Genomic DNA, 15,914 nt, shown 5'->3' with positions numbered 1-15,914 from the left:
GCACAGTGCCGGATTAAGAGTCGTCCGGCATTACCGCCCGGCTAAACCCACCACCACTACTACCGCTACCCCTGCTACTACCGCGATTACGACATCGATGGTGGCGCCACTTGACGGCGCGGGCGCCACTCACTGGTCGCGTGCTTGAGCGTCATGCCGTGGTTGAGGGACGCCATATCGATGCCCGGCACCAGCTCATACAGGCCGCCGGCGGCGCCGCAACGCTCCACCAGGGCCTTGCCCTTGCTGTCGTGGTAGCGGCTGTAGATGCTGCGCCCGGCACTGTAGCCGCCGTGGTGGGAGACGCGCGGCACGGGGACGGCCGCGGCGCCGGCGCTGCGGTTCCACTCTCGCACTGCGCTCGCGCGAACCACAGGGACGCGTCGCGGCGTTAGCGGAGCCTCCACAGGGGGGCGAGTTTGGGGGGGGGGGGGGTGGTGGCGCGCTGGTGACCCCGTGGATGTCGTGTTAGCGGTACCAGGTTCGATACGGGGGCATCGCGACGGAGGGCGTTGGTGATTACGGTGGTGGTGACGATGATGATCACGGAGTTGTTGTAGAATGATGGTGATGATGGAAGAACTACCAAGTTGTGATGATAATTATTACTTGATAATGGCGTTACAGTGATGATGATGATGAGGACGATGGTTGCGTTACAGTGTGTGAACGATAATTTGGCTGAATATATTTTATTGATTTATTTATTGCAGCGTACAAACAACCAGCCCATGTGTGAATTGCGTTCAAGTGGTAAAACGAACATAATGCAGGTGGCCTTGGGGTAAGCTCTTGGCAGTTTGATTTGAGTCAATCGACTAAAGCCACGCACAGCATTGCCCCCATAGGCGGAGGGCAACTGCACGACACAGGGCACGTTCCGCTTTGTTTATCAGGAGGGAACGATATAGGTAAGCGATGAGTTGCACAAGTCGATGTTAGGTAAGTTCTCCCAGAGACCACGGGGAACTGAAGGAAGGGATAATCTCGGTTGAGTGGCTTTTTAAGGAAGCGTTTCCAAACTTCCTTAAAAAATAGAAGAGAAAAAAAGAACGGATTAACAAACAAAAAAGAACCCATCCTGCTGCTGCCTCTGCACGTGACTCGGCCCGTAGCGTCGGGAGGGCCCCCCCCCCTCCACCCACCCTCCCCTCCCATGAAAACTCGGCCCCATTCTGAACTTTCATCATCAAGTAAAAAAAAAAAATGACGGTACAATGTCTAACAGCAGCGGCGGTTTTTCTTCAAAGTTCGCCAATTCGGTGAAAGGCCATAACCGTAAAAGTGTCGACGCGTGCGTGCGTGCATCTACTTGACTCCGCTGAGGCAGCGCACACGGCCAGGTTAACCTGGACACAACTCTGGAGCAACTAAGCCATGGGTGTCGTGGCCTTTCCTCATGCGCACACGAGTTGAGAGCTCGAGTCGGCTGTTGGGCAGTTCCGGACACAACACTTGCTTTGAGTTTGTTTAAAATTGACCATCATGCCCCCCCGTCTGAGACTTTTTAATGCATCCACCCCCCCCCCCCTCCTTTAATCAAGGTAACCACCACCTGTTTAGCCCCGCGTCGTGCGACAAACCTTTGAGGAAGTAGTCGCGGTTGGGCCCCACGACGGTGCTGTAGGCCCCGCCGTAGTTGAAGCCGCAGGCCGCGAGGCTATAGGGGTCGTACGAGTAGAGGTACCCGCCGGCGGGCAGCGCCTCCACGCCGGCCGTCATCACGCCCAGCGTGCCGGCGCGCTGCTGCTGCTGCTGCTGCTGCTGCGTGCGCTGGTAGCGGCTGTAGTACTGCTCGCGATCCACGGGCTTCGCCAGGGTGACCTCCACGCAGGCGCCGTCCACGTCCGAGCCATCGAGCGCCCTCATGGCGCGCAGGGCCTCCTCGCGGCCCGAGAAGTGCACGAAGGCGTAGTCGCGGATCTTCTTGACGCGCTCGACGGCGCCCGGCGCCACCGCCTCGAACACGGCGCGCAGCGTCTCCTCGCCGGTGCCCAGCATGAGGTTGCGCACGTACAGCACTTTCACCGTCTCCATCACGTCCTCGTCCACGTCCGGCTCGGGCTCGGCCCAGTCGACCGCCAGCGGCTGGCCCCACAGCTGCAGCGCCGTGTGGCCCGGCCCGTTGAGCAGCTTTCGGCGGGCGGTGGCGGCGGCGCGGTGCGACTCGTACTCGACGAAGGCGAAGCCGCGGTTTCGCGTCTTGTCGGCCGCGCTCGCGTACACGATGACGTCCGTGACGCCCTCGGTGGCGCGCCTCATCTCGTCCAGGATCTCCTCCTTGCGCGCCGTCTTCGGAATGCCGCCCACGAACAGCCGGCAGTTGTCCACGCTGGAGCAGACGCCGAGCAGGCGTCCCGGCCGCACCTCGTGGTTGTCGAGGCCGCGCACGGCGGCGCGTGCCTCCTGCCGCGAGGCGTACGTCACGAACGCGTAGCCGCGCGTCCTCGCGTCCGCGTCCAGCATCAGCCGCAGCTCGTAGATGCGGCCGGCCGACTCGAGCACCGGCACCAGCTCGTCCTCGTAGCAGTCGCGCGGGATCTTGCCCACGAACACCTGGCAGCCGCGCGGAGGAGGGGCGCCCTCCCAGCCCGGCGGGGGGCCCCCGTAACGCCGCTGGCCGTTCTCGTGCGACAGCTGGAAGCCCGTGCGGGACAGCAGCGCCAGGATGGACGGGCTGAGCGGAGGGGGCGCCGCCGCCACCGCCGCCGCGGACTCCAGCGAGCCGCCGTGGCTCGGGTTCGACTCCATGCTCCCGTTCATGGTCTCGTCATCAAGGGCGGACACCCTGCTGCTGGAGGCGGAGTTCGCGCTGGCTGAGTCTCCTGCTGTCATACTGCGCGCAGGGAGGACGACGGCGGAAACACTCTCAGTTGACCGCACGCAAGCTCCGCGCTCGGACGGTGCTTTTCGAAATCCGCCATTAAAATTTGTTACGGAGAGAATACCTCGTGAGTCGTCATGCAAAAGTGTAATAATTTACAGCGCTTTGGCAATAAACTGCCAAAGTCACTCGGCTGCTCAGTGTAGATTGATGAAGGGAGAGGTGGAGCCAGGGACCAGTTCAGATATTTGCCGCCGATGTTAGCCGTGGCTGGAGTTGAAACTCAGGTTGTTGGGCTGATAATCACAGTGGGCGAACCTTTGCGTCGCCACTCCCATGTATGATGAAAAACAGCCGCATTTTGTTTGTTTGCATGAACTCCGTGCCATAAATGTTTACAACATAATTCTATTTTAATAAACCTGTGCATAGCGTGTACCACAAAAACAAAAAACACAATCACCACAGTATAGAGGGTACACGAACCACCCACCTCTGCAACTCAACAAAGTGATCTCCATCATACCGCGGCATGGATGAGAAATAAAAACTTCGCCTTGAATAAAAGCGAACGGCAAAGGGGCATTCGCTAAAACTTCTTGCTCACGTCCCTGTTGGCGGAAGGGCCTCCGCTACAGGGAGCTCTAAAGAGCCCCTCTAGCGAGTAATTTGGCCCACTCTTCTAACTGTTCTACCTGCATGATCCCGTCATCCTGCATTAATCCAGCGCCTCCGTTCATGATGGATCGCGTACGAACCTTTTCGAAGCTTGTCAGTGCAGCGCGAAAAATAAATAAACGATGGCAATCACGTGCATCGAATCAAAACGATCGCGCGTGAGCAGGCGGAGGGGAACTCGGAGCGCGCGAGTGTGCGAAAGGGGAGAACGGCGTCGGGGACGACACCGCAGGACGCAGTGTGCCGGGGCGTGCGTGTCACGCCGCTCGGGTACGGAGGGCGCACGAGATAGCGAGAAGGGGCACCGTGGTGGCGAGATGTTAACCACCTCGCCTGATATGCAGGAGGTCGTGAGTTTCGATCCCGACCCCGACGCCTGTTCTATAGTGGGAGATTGCGTGTCTCTCTCTCTCTCTCGCTGTGGTCAAGTGGAATTTTCTCCGCGTCCTCCGGTTTTTCCCTCCACGTTTGGAATCAATGTGCGTTCAGAGTATTATGGCTGCTATCAATTTCCACGCGATAAGCCACTTCATTGGGCTATCATTTGTGGCCAGGGCCCAACTGAAAAAGAGCTGTGTGGCTCAGAGAGCCTTACCTGGTCAAAAATAAAGATAAAAAAAAACATCTTGGCCACTAAAACAGAAGCAAAGGTGGTTTATGGCAAACCCCGTGCCTGTCAGCAGATTCCGTGACACCGTGACGTTCCTCCGGTTAAACCACAGCCAGCAGCAAAGTGCCGCGGCGTTAATGTTCACCCGCTGGGGCGGCCTTCGAATTACACGTTAAATAAAATTAAAGCGATATTAATATGAAACGGGGGTAACTTTGGAAAATGGTGCGATCTCGTGAAGTCCATAAACGTTCAACCATTTTGGTAATCTTCACACTTATACTGCTTGCCAACCTTTATACCTTTCCAAGCGACCACGACATAAGCGCCTTTAATCGGTAACCTGGTCCTTTAAATGGCCATAAAAAGCAATGGTAAAGTCTTCTGACATCATCGTTCAGAAAGTGTTATCTGCACAAGGCCCCTCCTACGTCAGACCGTGAAGCAGTAGGAAGGCGGCACTGTGCATCAAACAACCACCACCTCCTCCCACCTCAAACCTCGTCGCGGTAATGAGGAAACGGCTCAAGAACACGCGCACGCCAAAGTAGAAATCTGACGCAGATAGAGATTAGTGTCATCCATGATAGCGGTAGTAACTCACGATGCGTCCTATCTACGGCTGATTTCACCTCGGCGCCCAGCAACACTATTTGTCAAATAAGGACGCCTGTCCACTACAAATTAGATAGCCGCACGGTGCTCACGCGCTCGTCCGCCCACTCGCTCAGTCGCCCGCTCGCTCACTCGTCCATTCGCTCGCCCATTCGCTCGCCCATTTTCCCATCCACTCACTCACTGTCACTCGCTCACTCGCCCACTCTCCCATCCGCTCACACGCTCATTCACTCGCTCACCCATTCTCCCATTTGCTGTCTTTCTCTAAACTAAACAATTTTTTATTTTATCAGGTAAGCCCACTGAGCTATATAGCTCTTTATTAGAAGCAACCTGGCCACAAATGACAATGGCTTATCACGTGGAAATGTATAGCAGTAGCCAAATACTCTAAACGCATGTTGATTCTAAATGTGGAGGGAAAAACAGGAGGACCCGTCGAAAAATCCACGACCACGGGGAGAACATGCACACTTCAGGATCGGGATCAAACCCACGACCTCCTGGATACTAGGCAAGGTAGTTAACATCTCACCACCGTGGCGCTCACCCAATCTCCCATTCACTCACTCACTCGCCCACTCACCCACTCGTCGGGCGGACACGCACGGGCTGTGGCAATGCACGTGCCGTGTTGACTCCACGTTGCTCGGCGGCGAAAGGCAAAAAGCGAGCGCCGCGGTAGGATCTGGGTGACCAGAGGACGTCACTTGTTGTTCGGCAGTGCGCACGCCGCACGCAGCAGCAGCTGCTGTCTCGCAGAGATCGCGAAGGACATCCTCATAATGGGGGCTCTCGGTACAACTGTCAGCGCAGTTTTGTCTTTGTTGTTGTGTGTTTGTGTTTTTTAAAAGCAGTTTTTCTACTTCGTTAACCAATCGCAAGGACAACATTTAAATGTTGACAGTTAGGTTGCCGGTGGTGACCACAAAGTGGTTGGAAATCACCGCTCTGTACTGACGATGATAAATATATTGTTGATGATGATGATGTCCCTGTGGCCATAATCCGGGTGAAGTGAGTGGGCGGGAGGCCTTTGAAACAACGCATCTCTTTTTTAAGACCTGGGGCAAATCCATGGACTTGGCATCCAGAGAGCACCAGTGAGATCCGATTCCCCGGCAAGGCACACGAAACATCCCGCCACGTCCGTCCACCCGGCATGCCGCAGTCAAACAGCAGGTGTGGCGTGTGGTGGGGTAAAGCGTGGGCCATCTTCCAAGATGCCCGGGCCAGTATGAACGAGCAGAGTCGGTCAAAATACTCTCTCGAGAGAGGGGCTCTCCAGAACTCCCTCGAGTGGAGGCACCTTCCGTCGGCAGTGGCGTGACCAGGCACTTGCAGGGCTGCGCCTTTTACCTTTCACCCTTGGCAAACGTGGGATTACAGAGAAGGACGTGGGCACTGGGACTTATCGATCTCTGTCTCTTTCAGCAGCTTTTGCTCCGTGGGATCCCGGGATCTTTTTGTGAATCCCATGGAAAGAATGGTAAGGCTGCTAAACGCATGTACAAAGAATGCATGAATGTGGTAACCGGGTGTAATTGCTTTGTACAAAGTGATTGTACGCTTGCTTAAACCGCGAAATACTCTCGCACACATGTACAGCACACCCTGTGCGCGTGTGTGATTTGTAAGACGACTGATTGCTAAACCGAAAAGATAAAGGTCAATGGCTCTGCTGACAAGCCGTTATCTAGAAAAAGACGCTATTGCCATTACCTTGATAAAGGTGTCTGCACTGACACCTTCACCTCTTTATATTGCCGGTCATGTGAAACACGTCAACAGATGTATAATGTATTATAGATATAAAACATCCATAATATATTAACGTAAACAGGCTTGTAACAAACAAAGCAACGGTGCATTACTTGGCCTGTCTCGCCGGGTAATCGCGTCAAGAACTCAATTGCCGAGATGCTCGACTGGACACACCATTCAAAGCGCCCCGTCGCTCGGCCTTCTAATTGAATACCTGCCAGCCCCAACACCGTCAACATCACCTCGACCTGCCACCCCCCACCCCACCACCACGACCACCGTCCTTGGCTCGCTCCGAAAATAAAACACTTTACCACTAAAGAGATTGTACCCCGCCTTTTATCTCCCGGCTGGAATTTGAACGAGGCAATGGGTTTTTTTCTTTTACGATGCGTGTCGCGTGGTGGTGGGGGGCGGGCGGGCGGGCGGGCGGGGGTTGGTGGGGCTGCCAGCGACCACGAGCCGGCCGGGAAAAGTTCGCCTGGGATGCCCCCAACCTCCACCCTTTGACACCGCCGCCGCCGCGTGCCGCGTGGCTGCCTGGCCCCCCTGCGTCTCTTCCACGCCGATGGCTCGCAGGCCCAGCTGGGCGAGGGTGGAGATGGGGGGGGGTCTGGCGGCGATCGAGGGCGGCCGCCACGCGCGTGCGTGCGCGCGCCCTCGCGCCGGCGCCAACAACAAGGGGGGGGGGGAGGGTTATGGGGACGCCTCCCATTGCAGCAGAGGCCAGGTTACGGAACCTCTGAACCTTGGACTTGACATGGGGCGTGCTACCCCCCCCCACGTCACCCCCCCACCACAACCCCCCCACCACGTCACCCCCCCACCTCAACCCCCCCTCCCACCTCAACCCCCCCCCCCCCCCAGCTGCCCTGCCATGACGAGCAGAGTGACAGGGCGGAGGCCAGGGTGGAATTAAGCAACGGAAAGCCGTGCACGCCCGGATCACCTGATTCGGAGTAGTTGTGTGGCACGGCCTTGCTCTGAGCTTAACGGAGTGTTTGCTGTTCGCGGAAGCCGGAGCTTCGGCAAATAATGGCAACAGCAAGCGTGGCACCGTAATTTGGGTGGAATTAAATTACTGGGGGGGGGGTTAGGTTCGTCCGTCTGCTTCCAGGCTCATCGCTTGAAATGACCTTGAGAGGGAATCTGCAGATTTGAACAGGCTCGCGTTTGTCGTGGAGTCACGCGATTTCTTAGGTCACGTGCCCCTCATTGCTGCTGCTGTGACTGCTGTGGCTGATGGCACTGATGATGCTACTCTTGATGATGACGATAGTGATGGAGCTGCTGCTGTAGCTACTGATGAAGCCGATGCTGTCTGTGTCTGTTACTGCTGTTTTCAATGACATTGATGATGATGCTGTTGCTGCTGATCTTGATGAAGATGATGTTGCTGCTACAGCTACTAATTGATGATGCTGCTGCAGCTGCTGATGATTAATACTGGCCCAGCTGACGGTGAAACATGTGGCCGGATCAGTGTTTGCGACAGCATCACTCAGTAGGCAGGTCACATCATCTTGTTAAGTTGAAATGAAACATGTGGGGGATATTTAAAGTCGCCAAAAACAAGTGCCGCAACGTTGCAACTGAGACACTGAATCAATTGAAAACACAAGCTGCTCAATGCCAAAGTCTGACCTTGGAAACTTTGGCGGACAGCTTTGGGCATTTAATCACCAATGATGCCACGCGTGCGCACACAGCACCACACAGAGGCGTCCACAAGCACTGTGAGATTTGTTTTCACAAAGATTACAATTCTCCCCCTTTTTGATGACCAGGATTTCGCACAAAAGCATACCGCGCTGATAATAATAATATAACGAGCATGACTATGCGCGAATAATGGGATTAATCAGAAGAGTTTATGGAATCCACTGTCACTGAACTTACATTTTGAGCCCAGAATAAAAAAAAAAGTTATTGAGAGGCAGATCTTGTGAACTCAACAACCAGCTCACTATTACAATGACCCCACATGGAACGCTCAATTGCACCGTATTTGACACCATTCGGGGTTACGCCACGGGTACCCTCTCATCGAACGAGAGATTCTCAAAACCCTCGGAGCCCGGCGGTTGCCATCCGAGCGGCTGAGAGTGCGAGGTGTAGTCCCGCAGAGAAGTGCACTGGAGAAGGCGCCGCGTTAAGAGGCACGGCCGCCCTCCGCCAACTCCGGCCCGCGAGCACCGATGAGACCTCACCGCCAAATTTAACGCGATTACGCTCACTAGATAGTGCCGGAGAGGGTGATGTCTCTATCTCTTTTTTTAGGTTCATGTTCTTCTTCCCCCCCCCCCCCCAGCTTGGTGATGCCCTCCGGTACGTCTGCATCCGCGCGTCGCGCGTGCGTCCGTCAGGGCGCGACGCCGGAGCCTCGGGATCTGGAGGGGGAAGGAAAGGCTCTTCTGCGGGCGCTGTTTGGACAGCTAATGGGGCCTTTGCCCGAGCGAGAGCGGCACTTGTCGGAACGGGTGCGGGGCGCTCGCCGCCCCGTGACGCTCGCTCCGCTGCCGCACTCCGCGGCGAACGCGAGCCGGCTCTGCCAAGCCGCCCCCCCCCACCCTCGGCGCTAACAGCCTTCGCGGCGCGAGGGGGTCACGCTCACGCGACGTCGGTGATGAGCGTGACCGCGGGACACGCAGAGCAGAGAGTACGGGGCACGTGACGCAGAGAGTACGGGACACGTGACGCAGAGAGTACGGGACACGTGACGCAGAGAGTACGGGACACGTGACGCAGAGAGTACGGGGCACGTGACGCAGAGAGTACGGGACACGTGACGCAGAGAGTACGGGACACGTGACGCAGAGAGTACGGGACGCACGTTGCCGGCGGTTTCGGAGAAAGCGGTGCGGGGCACATACGTGGTGGCAGCGCAGGCGGTGTTTGGGGAAGCACACGGCGCGGTGAAGGGGCGCCACGCACGCTATGGGGGACGCGGCGAACCGGCCAGGGAATATGAATGTTGTCTGGAGCACGTGTCAGATTAAGGTAGAGCGAAGATTTATAAGTTGTCTACGTGCGGACTCAGCTCAGGACACTGTACAGAAACAGTGGGTCATGGGAATCCTGCATAACGGAAGCAGATATATATATTTTTTTAAAGAGACAGTCATGGGCAGAGGAAAAGAGGAAGGTCTTCACCCTGGACCTGAACGAGGGTAGAGAAATTATTGCATAGGTGGCTGGGGAAAGGCAGTTACAGACTTATTGGAGCAGCAGACAGAAGAGAATGACTTCGCACGGATCAACGGTTGACTGGAAACTTTGATAGAAAGTTTTGGTTTGCTGGAGCAAAGAGTGCATGGAGGGGGAGTAGAGTGAGATGAATGGGGAGAGGTCGGCAGGGGAGAGTCCGTGGATGACCTTGGATGTGGTGAGTGCGATCTTAAGATTGATCCAAGACTGGTTTGGCAGCCAGTGGAGGGACTGGACTATCATCAGTGTGGAGTGAGCGTGTCCATCCGATCTCCGAGGACACAACACACGGTAAAGAAACACATCGGGTCCAGTGAAGTTTCCAAATTCATTAACTTTGCGATCGGACCGCTTGCTAATGTAAGCCCAGGACAGAAGTCGCATTAAATTGTGCAATTGAAAGGATTAGAAAATCCTCAAAATTAGAAATTAAACAACTTGCCAGCGCACCGATTTTGACCGGGTGACTTAGACGGCAAACGCACCGCGGGAGCTTCGCTTTGAAATCCGTTCCTGCGCGCCCCGCGTCGCGGCTTCCTTGCCAATTTTTGTCAGCGTAATTTTCATCACGGTTATTAAAGCATCCTGCAAAGTGGCAACAGCGCTGCGCGGCTTGCCAAGCACACAGGGTTGGGAGAGGCACAGCCGCCGTGAGCTGCCGAGCCCCCTCGCGTCTGCGCTGCGCTCTTCGCGAATCGCGTTCTTACGGCTCGTGGGGGGCGGGGGGGGTTGGTTCTTGTTTGTTACTTCGATAACGCAAAGAGCCGGCGACGACGACGACGCGTGGACACCACGTGGCGTCTCAACTCGGAGCTCAATTTACACCCCCCCCCTCCTCCTCCTCCTGCCCTTCTTCCCCCGGCTCACGCCTCACGCTCCGTGTCGGGCAGCTTCTTCTGCGGGGGGGGGGTGGGGGGCGAGGACCGTCACGGAATGCGAGGCCGGTCAGGCGAATTGACGAAACAGTGCCAAGCGAAAACGTGAATAAGCAGCGAGCCGTGTCCATGGCACGACACCCAGAACCGGCGGTGCCAGGATGTTTATCACTTCCAGAGAGCCTCAAGCTGATAAAGATTGGTCAACATCGGCGTCCGCATCGGTTCGGTTGATGGGGGTGACGCGGCGCGACAGCGACTCTTAAAAGAACCCCCTGGCTCCCCAGCGAAGTCGAACTCCACAATCGCAGCGCGGGGAGGCGCGCGCGACGCCCGCCAACAAAAACACCTTTTACACGGCCCGCTGACGAAACCGAACACCCACACACACACACGCACACACGCGCGCACCCACGCACGCGCGCACACACACGCACACACACACACGCACACACACAGAGACACACACCCACACACGCACACACACGCGCACACACACGCACGCACCCACGCACAAACACACACGCACAGACACACACGCACACACACACCCACACGCACTACACACACACACAGACGCGCACACACACACACGCACCCACGCACACACACCCGCACTACACACACACCCACACACGCACCCACCCACACACGCACACACGCACTATACACGCACACACCCACGCACTACACACCCACGCACTACACACACCCACACACACACTACACCCACACACCCACACACCCACACACACACCCACGCACTACACACCCACACGGACGCGCACACTCAACGCGCTCCTCTCCCCATCCCTCCGCAGCAGCAGCACGAACCGCGCCACCGCGACCGCCACGCCGCTGCCGCGTGCTCGCTAATCAGATGCAGAGGAGGAGCGGCAGTTGCGGAGTGAGTGAGTGGGGGGCAGCAAGGGGGTTGGGGGGGTGGTAAGAAAAGACTCCGCCGCAAACTCATCAACCCCCCTCAGCCCCCCCCCCCTCACTGCGTTCCCTGCCGTTGAGCAATCGGTGCTCCGCGGGTCGCCATGGGCAGCAGCAGCGGCAGCGGCGTGCGGAGTGAGGCAACACTCGGTGCCGATCGGATCGATCGGTCGGTCGGGAAAACGCCGCACGGCTCTTGGCGTCTCCCCGGGGGGGGTGGGGCGTGAGCCGCGCCGGCGGTAGCGCAGCCGTGGACGTCAACAAGACGAAGCCGGCCGCGGTGGCAGGAGATGCCGCAGCTCACGCGGACGGTGGTGTGGCGCCTCGAGCGGCCAGAGGCATCGACGTTTCGTCGAGTACCGTGCCGCCCTAAAGTGCGGGGACAAACACTGCCCGTGCTCACATCCTGCTGCTGGCTCGGGATTGAGGCGTGCGGAGCGACCACGGAGCGCGCTGACTGCAAAGCCACGGGCTGCAGAATCTCCCCCCACCCCCCACCCCCCCACCACCTTCGTTTTGTTAATCTTCAAAACCAAAAAAAAAATCATTCTTGCTCGCTGCATAAGTGAGGCGGTCAGTAAACTCGATCATATTGTTTCCTCTAACTGTGGTTGCATTTAAACATACGTCCTCCCACCCCCCCGCCCGCGCGCATCTCCGATTCGCACGGTTGGCTACGTACGGCACGAAAGAAGTTCAACATGCATACGTACACGAGCCGTGAAGACATCGATACATTTACAGATGGGATTCTTGAACAACACCGACGCACTCACGGCCTCTTTGTCAATCCACTGCTGAACGAAGACCCTCCCCAAGCCGTGTCGGCCACGAGGAGGCTTGTTTGACCATACTTCACCCGCCCAGTCACCGCAGGTTGGTGAGCAGGTGAGGGCCCAGGACCGGTTGGGATATCCCTCGTCGTGGATATTCACCGTGGCCGGGAATCAAACCTCTGTTCCACAACACTTACTACATATTGGAGCTATGAAATGTTGGTACGTGACATTGCACGATGAAAACAAAATATTGTTATATATACATTACGTGATCAAGGACCAGATTTGCAAAGTTACGTAAATAATCTATAAAAGAAAAATTTTAAGTCATGCATATACACATAAGATCTATAAAAGCCAAAACATGTCTGGAGGTCTCCCTCCTCATCGGAGCAAGGGCCGATGCTCATCTGCTATCGGTAACCTTGAGACAAGGGTGGACATTCCACATCTCTATGGCAGAGGCCATCCACAATGTGGCGCTCATAAAAGAGAACTTTAATATCAGCCCTTTCATTCATTCACTCACACAAGGGGTTCAAAAATGCAACCTCACGTCAATTGCGCTCGTTGCTTTTAAACAATTCATTCCAAAGTCACCTTTACTGTCGCTCGGTCAGCAATCCCTTGAACCACGAAAAAAAAAGCCCATAAAAAAATGTCGCAGACTCAAATAAAAAATAATCTTTCAAACGCGATCCGACGAAACCCACGCACTGCGTCCCCACGCATGACTAAGCCTCCGCCGCGTACGGAGCGTTGCCCCAACACGGCGGGAGCTCGCAACAACAAAACCTCACGGAGGAAGTGGCACGGAGGAGGTGGGCGACCTGCAGAAGGACAACGCTTCTCTCACCTCCTCCGTCGCGAGTTTGCTTCCCGGGTCTCCTGCTCCACCTGCGCCTCCGTCCGCGTCCTCCTCCTCCTCCTCCTCGTGTCTCTGCCCCGTCCGAGGCCACCACGTCGTCTCCCTGTCTCTAACGCCCGCGTGCCCTGCCTGTATCCGTCCCTATGCGGTCCCCGTACCTGCCCGGACTCCTTGTGTCCTGCGCTCCTGTTTGATCGTCCGTGTCTATCCCTGCACTGGTCCCTGATTCTGTCCGTGTACCTTTGTCTCTGTGTCCGTCCGTGTCCCTTGTCCCCACCTGTGCGTGTCTCTTTGTCTTTGTGCGACACTGTGGAGGCTGCCGAGTGAATGCAGCACGGTTGGGGTGGGGGGGGAACAGCCCTTGGTCACTCCACTTCAAAATACGTTTCACAATTTATCCCCTGACCCAATAGCCCCGCCGTGATGGCCAATTGGTCGGTCGGGGCCAGGGGGTAGGGTCTGGGAGGCACGTGGTGGAGCGTGCACGGTGATGGGTGGCGGGGTGGCTGGGTGGGTCTGTGGGCGGCTCGGTCACGGGGTGGGAGGGGGAGGCTGCGTTGAGCTGTATCCAGCTCTTTTGCAATCCCCTAATGATTATCCACAGAGGGATGGGAGAGTTTTAAGCACGGGGTGGATAGAGGAAGCATTGAAAAGAATTAGATTTGTTTTTTTTTATATTTTGCGTCTCACTCAGTCAAACTTTAAGTGGCCCTCTCCGCTCAAGTAAGTATGGGCCTGTACTCATCTCTGCTACCAGACCTGGTCCAGTGGTGGAAATTCCACATTCCCATGCCAGAAGACAAGAAACATCTAAAGGACAATCGCTGTTTACAACTACCGCTTGATTAAATATCAACCACGACGGCGTGGCACCGAGAAACGCAAGAGGTTACGGTGAAACTATCACGACCTCGTTCAGGGGCTCTTCGCTCGGGGCAAGGGTCCACGGTGTCACAAGGCAATGAGGAAACTTGGGGAAGAAGTGCGACAGGGAGTTTGTGTTTGCTTGCGATTGAGATGTATCTGTACAGAAAACTCTCACCGAGTTCCAGTTCCATTTTAAAGGGTGTTTTGCGCACCGAGGGGATCTAGAACACTCGGGGGCAGCCCAAACTGACAAGGGAATAACACTCAAAGGCCCCCTCGGATGGGATTGTAAATACATTAGGAGTTTCACTAATCTCTCACGTGATCCACCAACCCTGTGCCTCCAACGTGCTGGATCAGAGGCGTGTGCCACCAAGCGTGGCTACATGTTTAAGCACGTCTTGAGAGTAAACTCGTCACAGGCCCACACTGGCCAGCGTGGTGAAGTATGGTCAAACGACCCCCATGGGCGACACGGCGGAGAGGAAGGCCTCCATCCAGCAGTGGACTGACAAAGGTTGACACGTTCTTTTCATGAGATATCTTTTTTTTATTCACTCTCCGTACATCCCCAAAGTGGAACCCTCCTAGAAAAGATCGTCGTAAGGCTCTGTGTGGCTTTCCTTTTAAAAAATTAACGAATGATATTCAACAACAAAAAAGCATATTCGACAAATTACACTGCAGGAAAAGGAATGATCAATTATAATCCACCACGTTTCAGGCAATGGGCCTCCTTCACAGGGGAGCGTTGTCTACACATGGTTTTGTTTATGTAGCTTGTGCTTCTGCACCACTGACAATGCAATATGTATGCTGAACTTCTTTCGCACCCTACATAGCCAACTGTTCTCGTCGGTTTTGTTTCAAATTACGATAAAAACTCTTCCAAGAGGCACTGAGTGGGGAGCGGGCAGGGGGAGGGAGAGACTGTGGCATAGGAAGAGCCGCTGTTGGGGACATCCGAGGGTGATGGCGAGACAGCGACAGAGCGAGAGGGCGAGGGGGGCCGTGGCTCTGATGGGCACGGCGGGTCACGTGTCGGGGTTTGACTCGAACCAGACACTGGGAAGAGGAAAAGGGGCTGAGATGGCAGGAAAGCAGAGCATCAGCAAGGGCAGTGGCTGTTTGTCGTGTCTCTGGAATGTGTTGGCACAGCAGATCTTCCGTGGGTTTAATTGTGCCAAAGGCTAGGCTGGCAGCGAGGGCCAATGATATTAATTTTGAATGGATTACAGCGTTGAGGTTTTCTTCAATGGTTCATCGCTCTAGAGGCACTGGCGATTGAGGTTATTTTTTTTTTACAAGCCTTCACTCTTCAGGGACATCTAAACGTTGTCTTTTTTTTGCACAAAGCAAGTGGGTTACTGAATGAGAGAGAATACTATTCCGATGTATATTATTTGTCTTAAATAAAAAATAGTTCAACTTTTACAAACAGAAAGCACCCTCTGAAACCAAGTTAAGCTGTTTACATTTCAAAGGTAAACTTTAACCAAAATTGGAAATTAACATCAAAGCAAACTGATGGATGGAGATAACAAGGAAGACAATTTCTAATCCACTCGTCACACTGCACCCCGCCTATGCTCCATCCCTCCCACCACCCCACTCCCACACGCCCCCCCCCGCCACAGGGCTCAGGTGTCATCCGTGGGAACTCCGAGCCTCGGAGACACTGACCCGTGTCTCGCACTCCTGGAGACGCACGCCCGGCACAAACCAAAATATTTCCCCAGCGGCGTGATGGTCGCCACCCTTACGTACATGGGTGGGGGGGGGGGTACGGGCACTGCGCCGGTGGGTGGCTCATGCCCTGGCGCTGTTGCCGCGTCGAGGACACGTACCAGCGTACCAGCGGTGTCACGATCGGTCTCCGTTGAAG

At 55.6% G+C, this 15,914-nt stretch overlaps 1 protein-coding gene across 7 annotated transcripts in view; it reads right to left on the bottom strand.

Annotated features, from left to right (window-relative positions):
- Positions 1-15,914, bottom strand: part of LOC144722759 (RNA-binding protein 47-like) — a 49,774-nt gene that overhangs the window by 12,477 nt on the left and 21,383 nt on the right. For 3 of the 7 annotated variants that reach the window (XM_078601147.1, XM_078601148.1, XM_078601151.1), the window contains 2 exons: positions 1,584-2,836; positions 134-355 (listed from right to left, as the gene is read on the bottom strand). In XM_078601147.1, the coding sequence (XP_078457273.1) occupies positions 134-355; positions 1,584-2,835 (1,474 nt within the window). In that variant the 5' untranslated portion in view covers position 2,836. The other 4 variants (XM_078601146.1, XM_078601149.1, XM_078601150.1 and 1 more) reach the window with 4 other exon arrangements.

Source organism: Lampetra planeri, chromosome 15, assembly GCF_965212315.1.
Source record: "Lampetra planeri chromosome 15, kcLamPlan1.2.h2, whole genome shotgun sequence".
In the NCBI taxonomy this organism is placed as follows: Eukaryota; Metazoa; Chordata; class Hyperoartia; order Petromyzontiformes; family Petromyzontidae; genus Lampetra; species Lampetra planeri.
The sequence above is the reverse complement of the archived record's forward strand: the minus strand, read 5'-3'. Positions and strand labels throughout refer to the sequence as shown.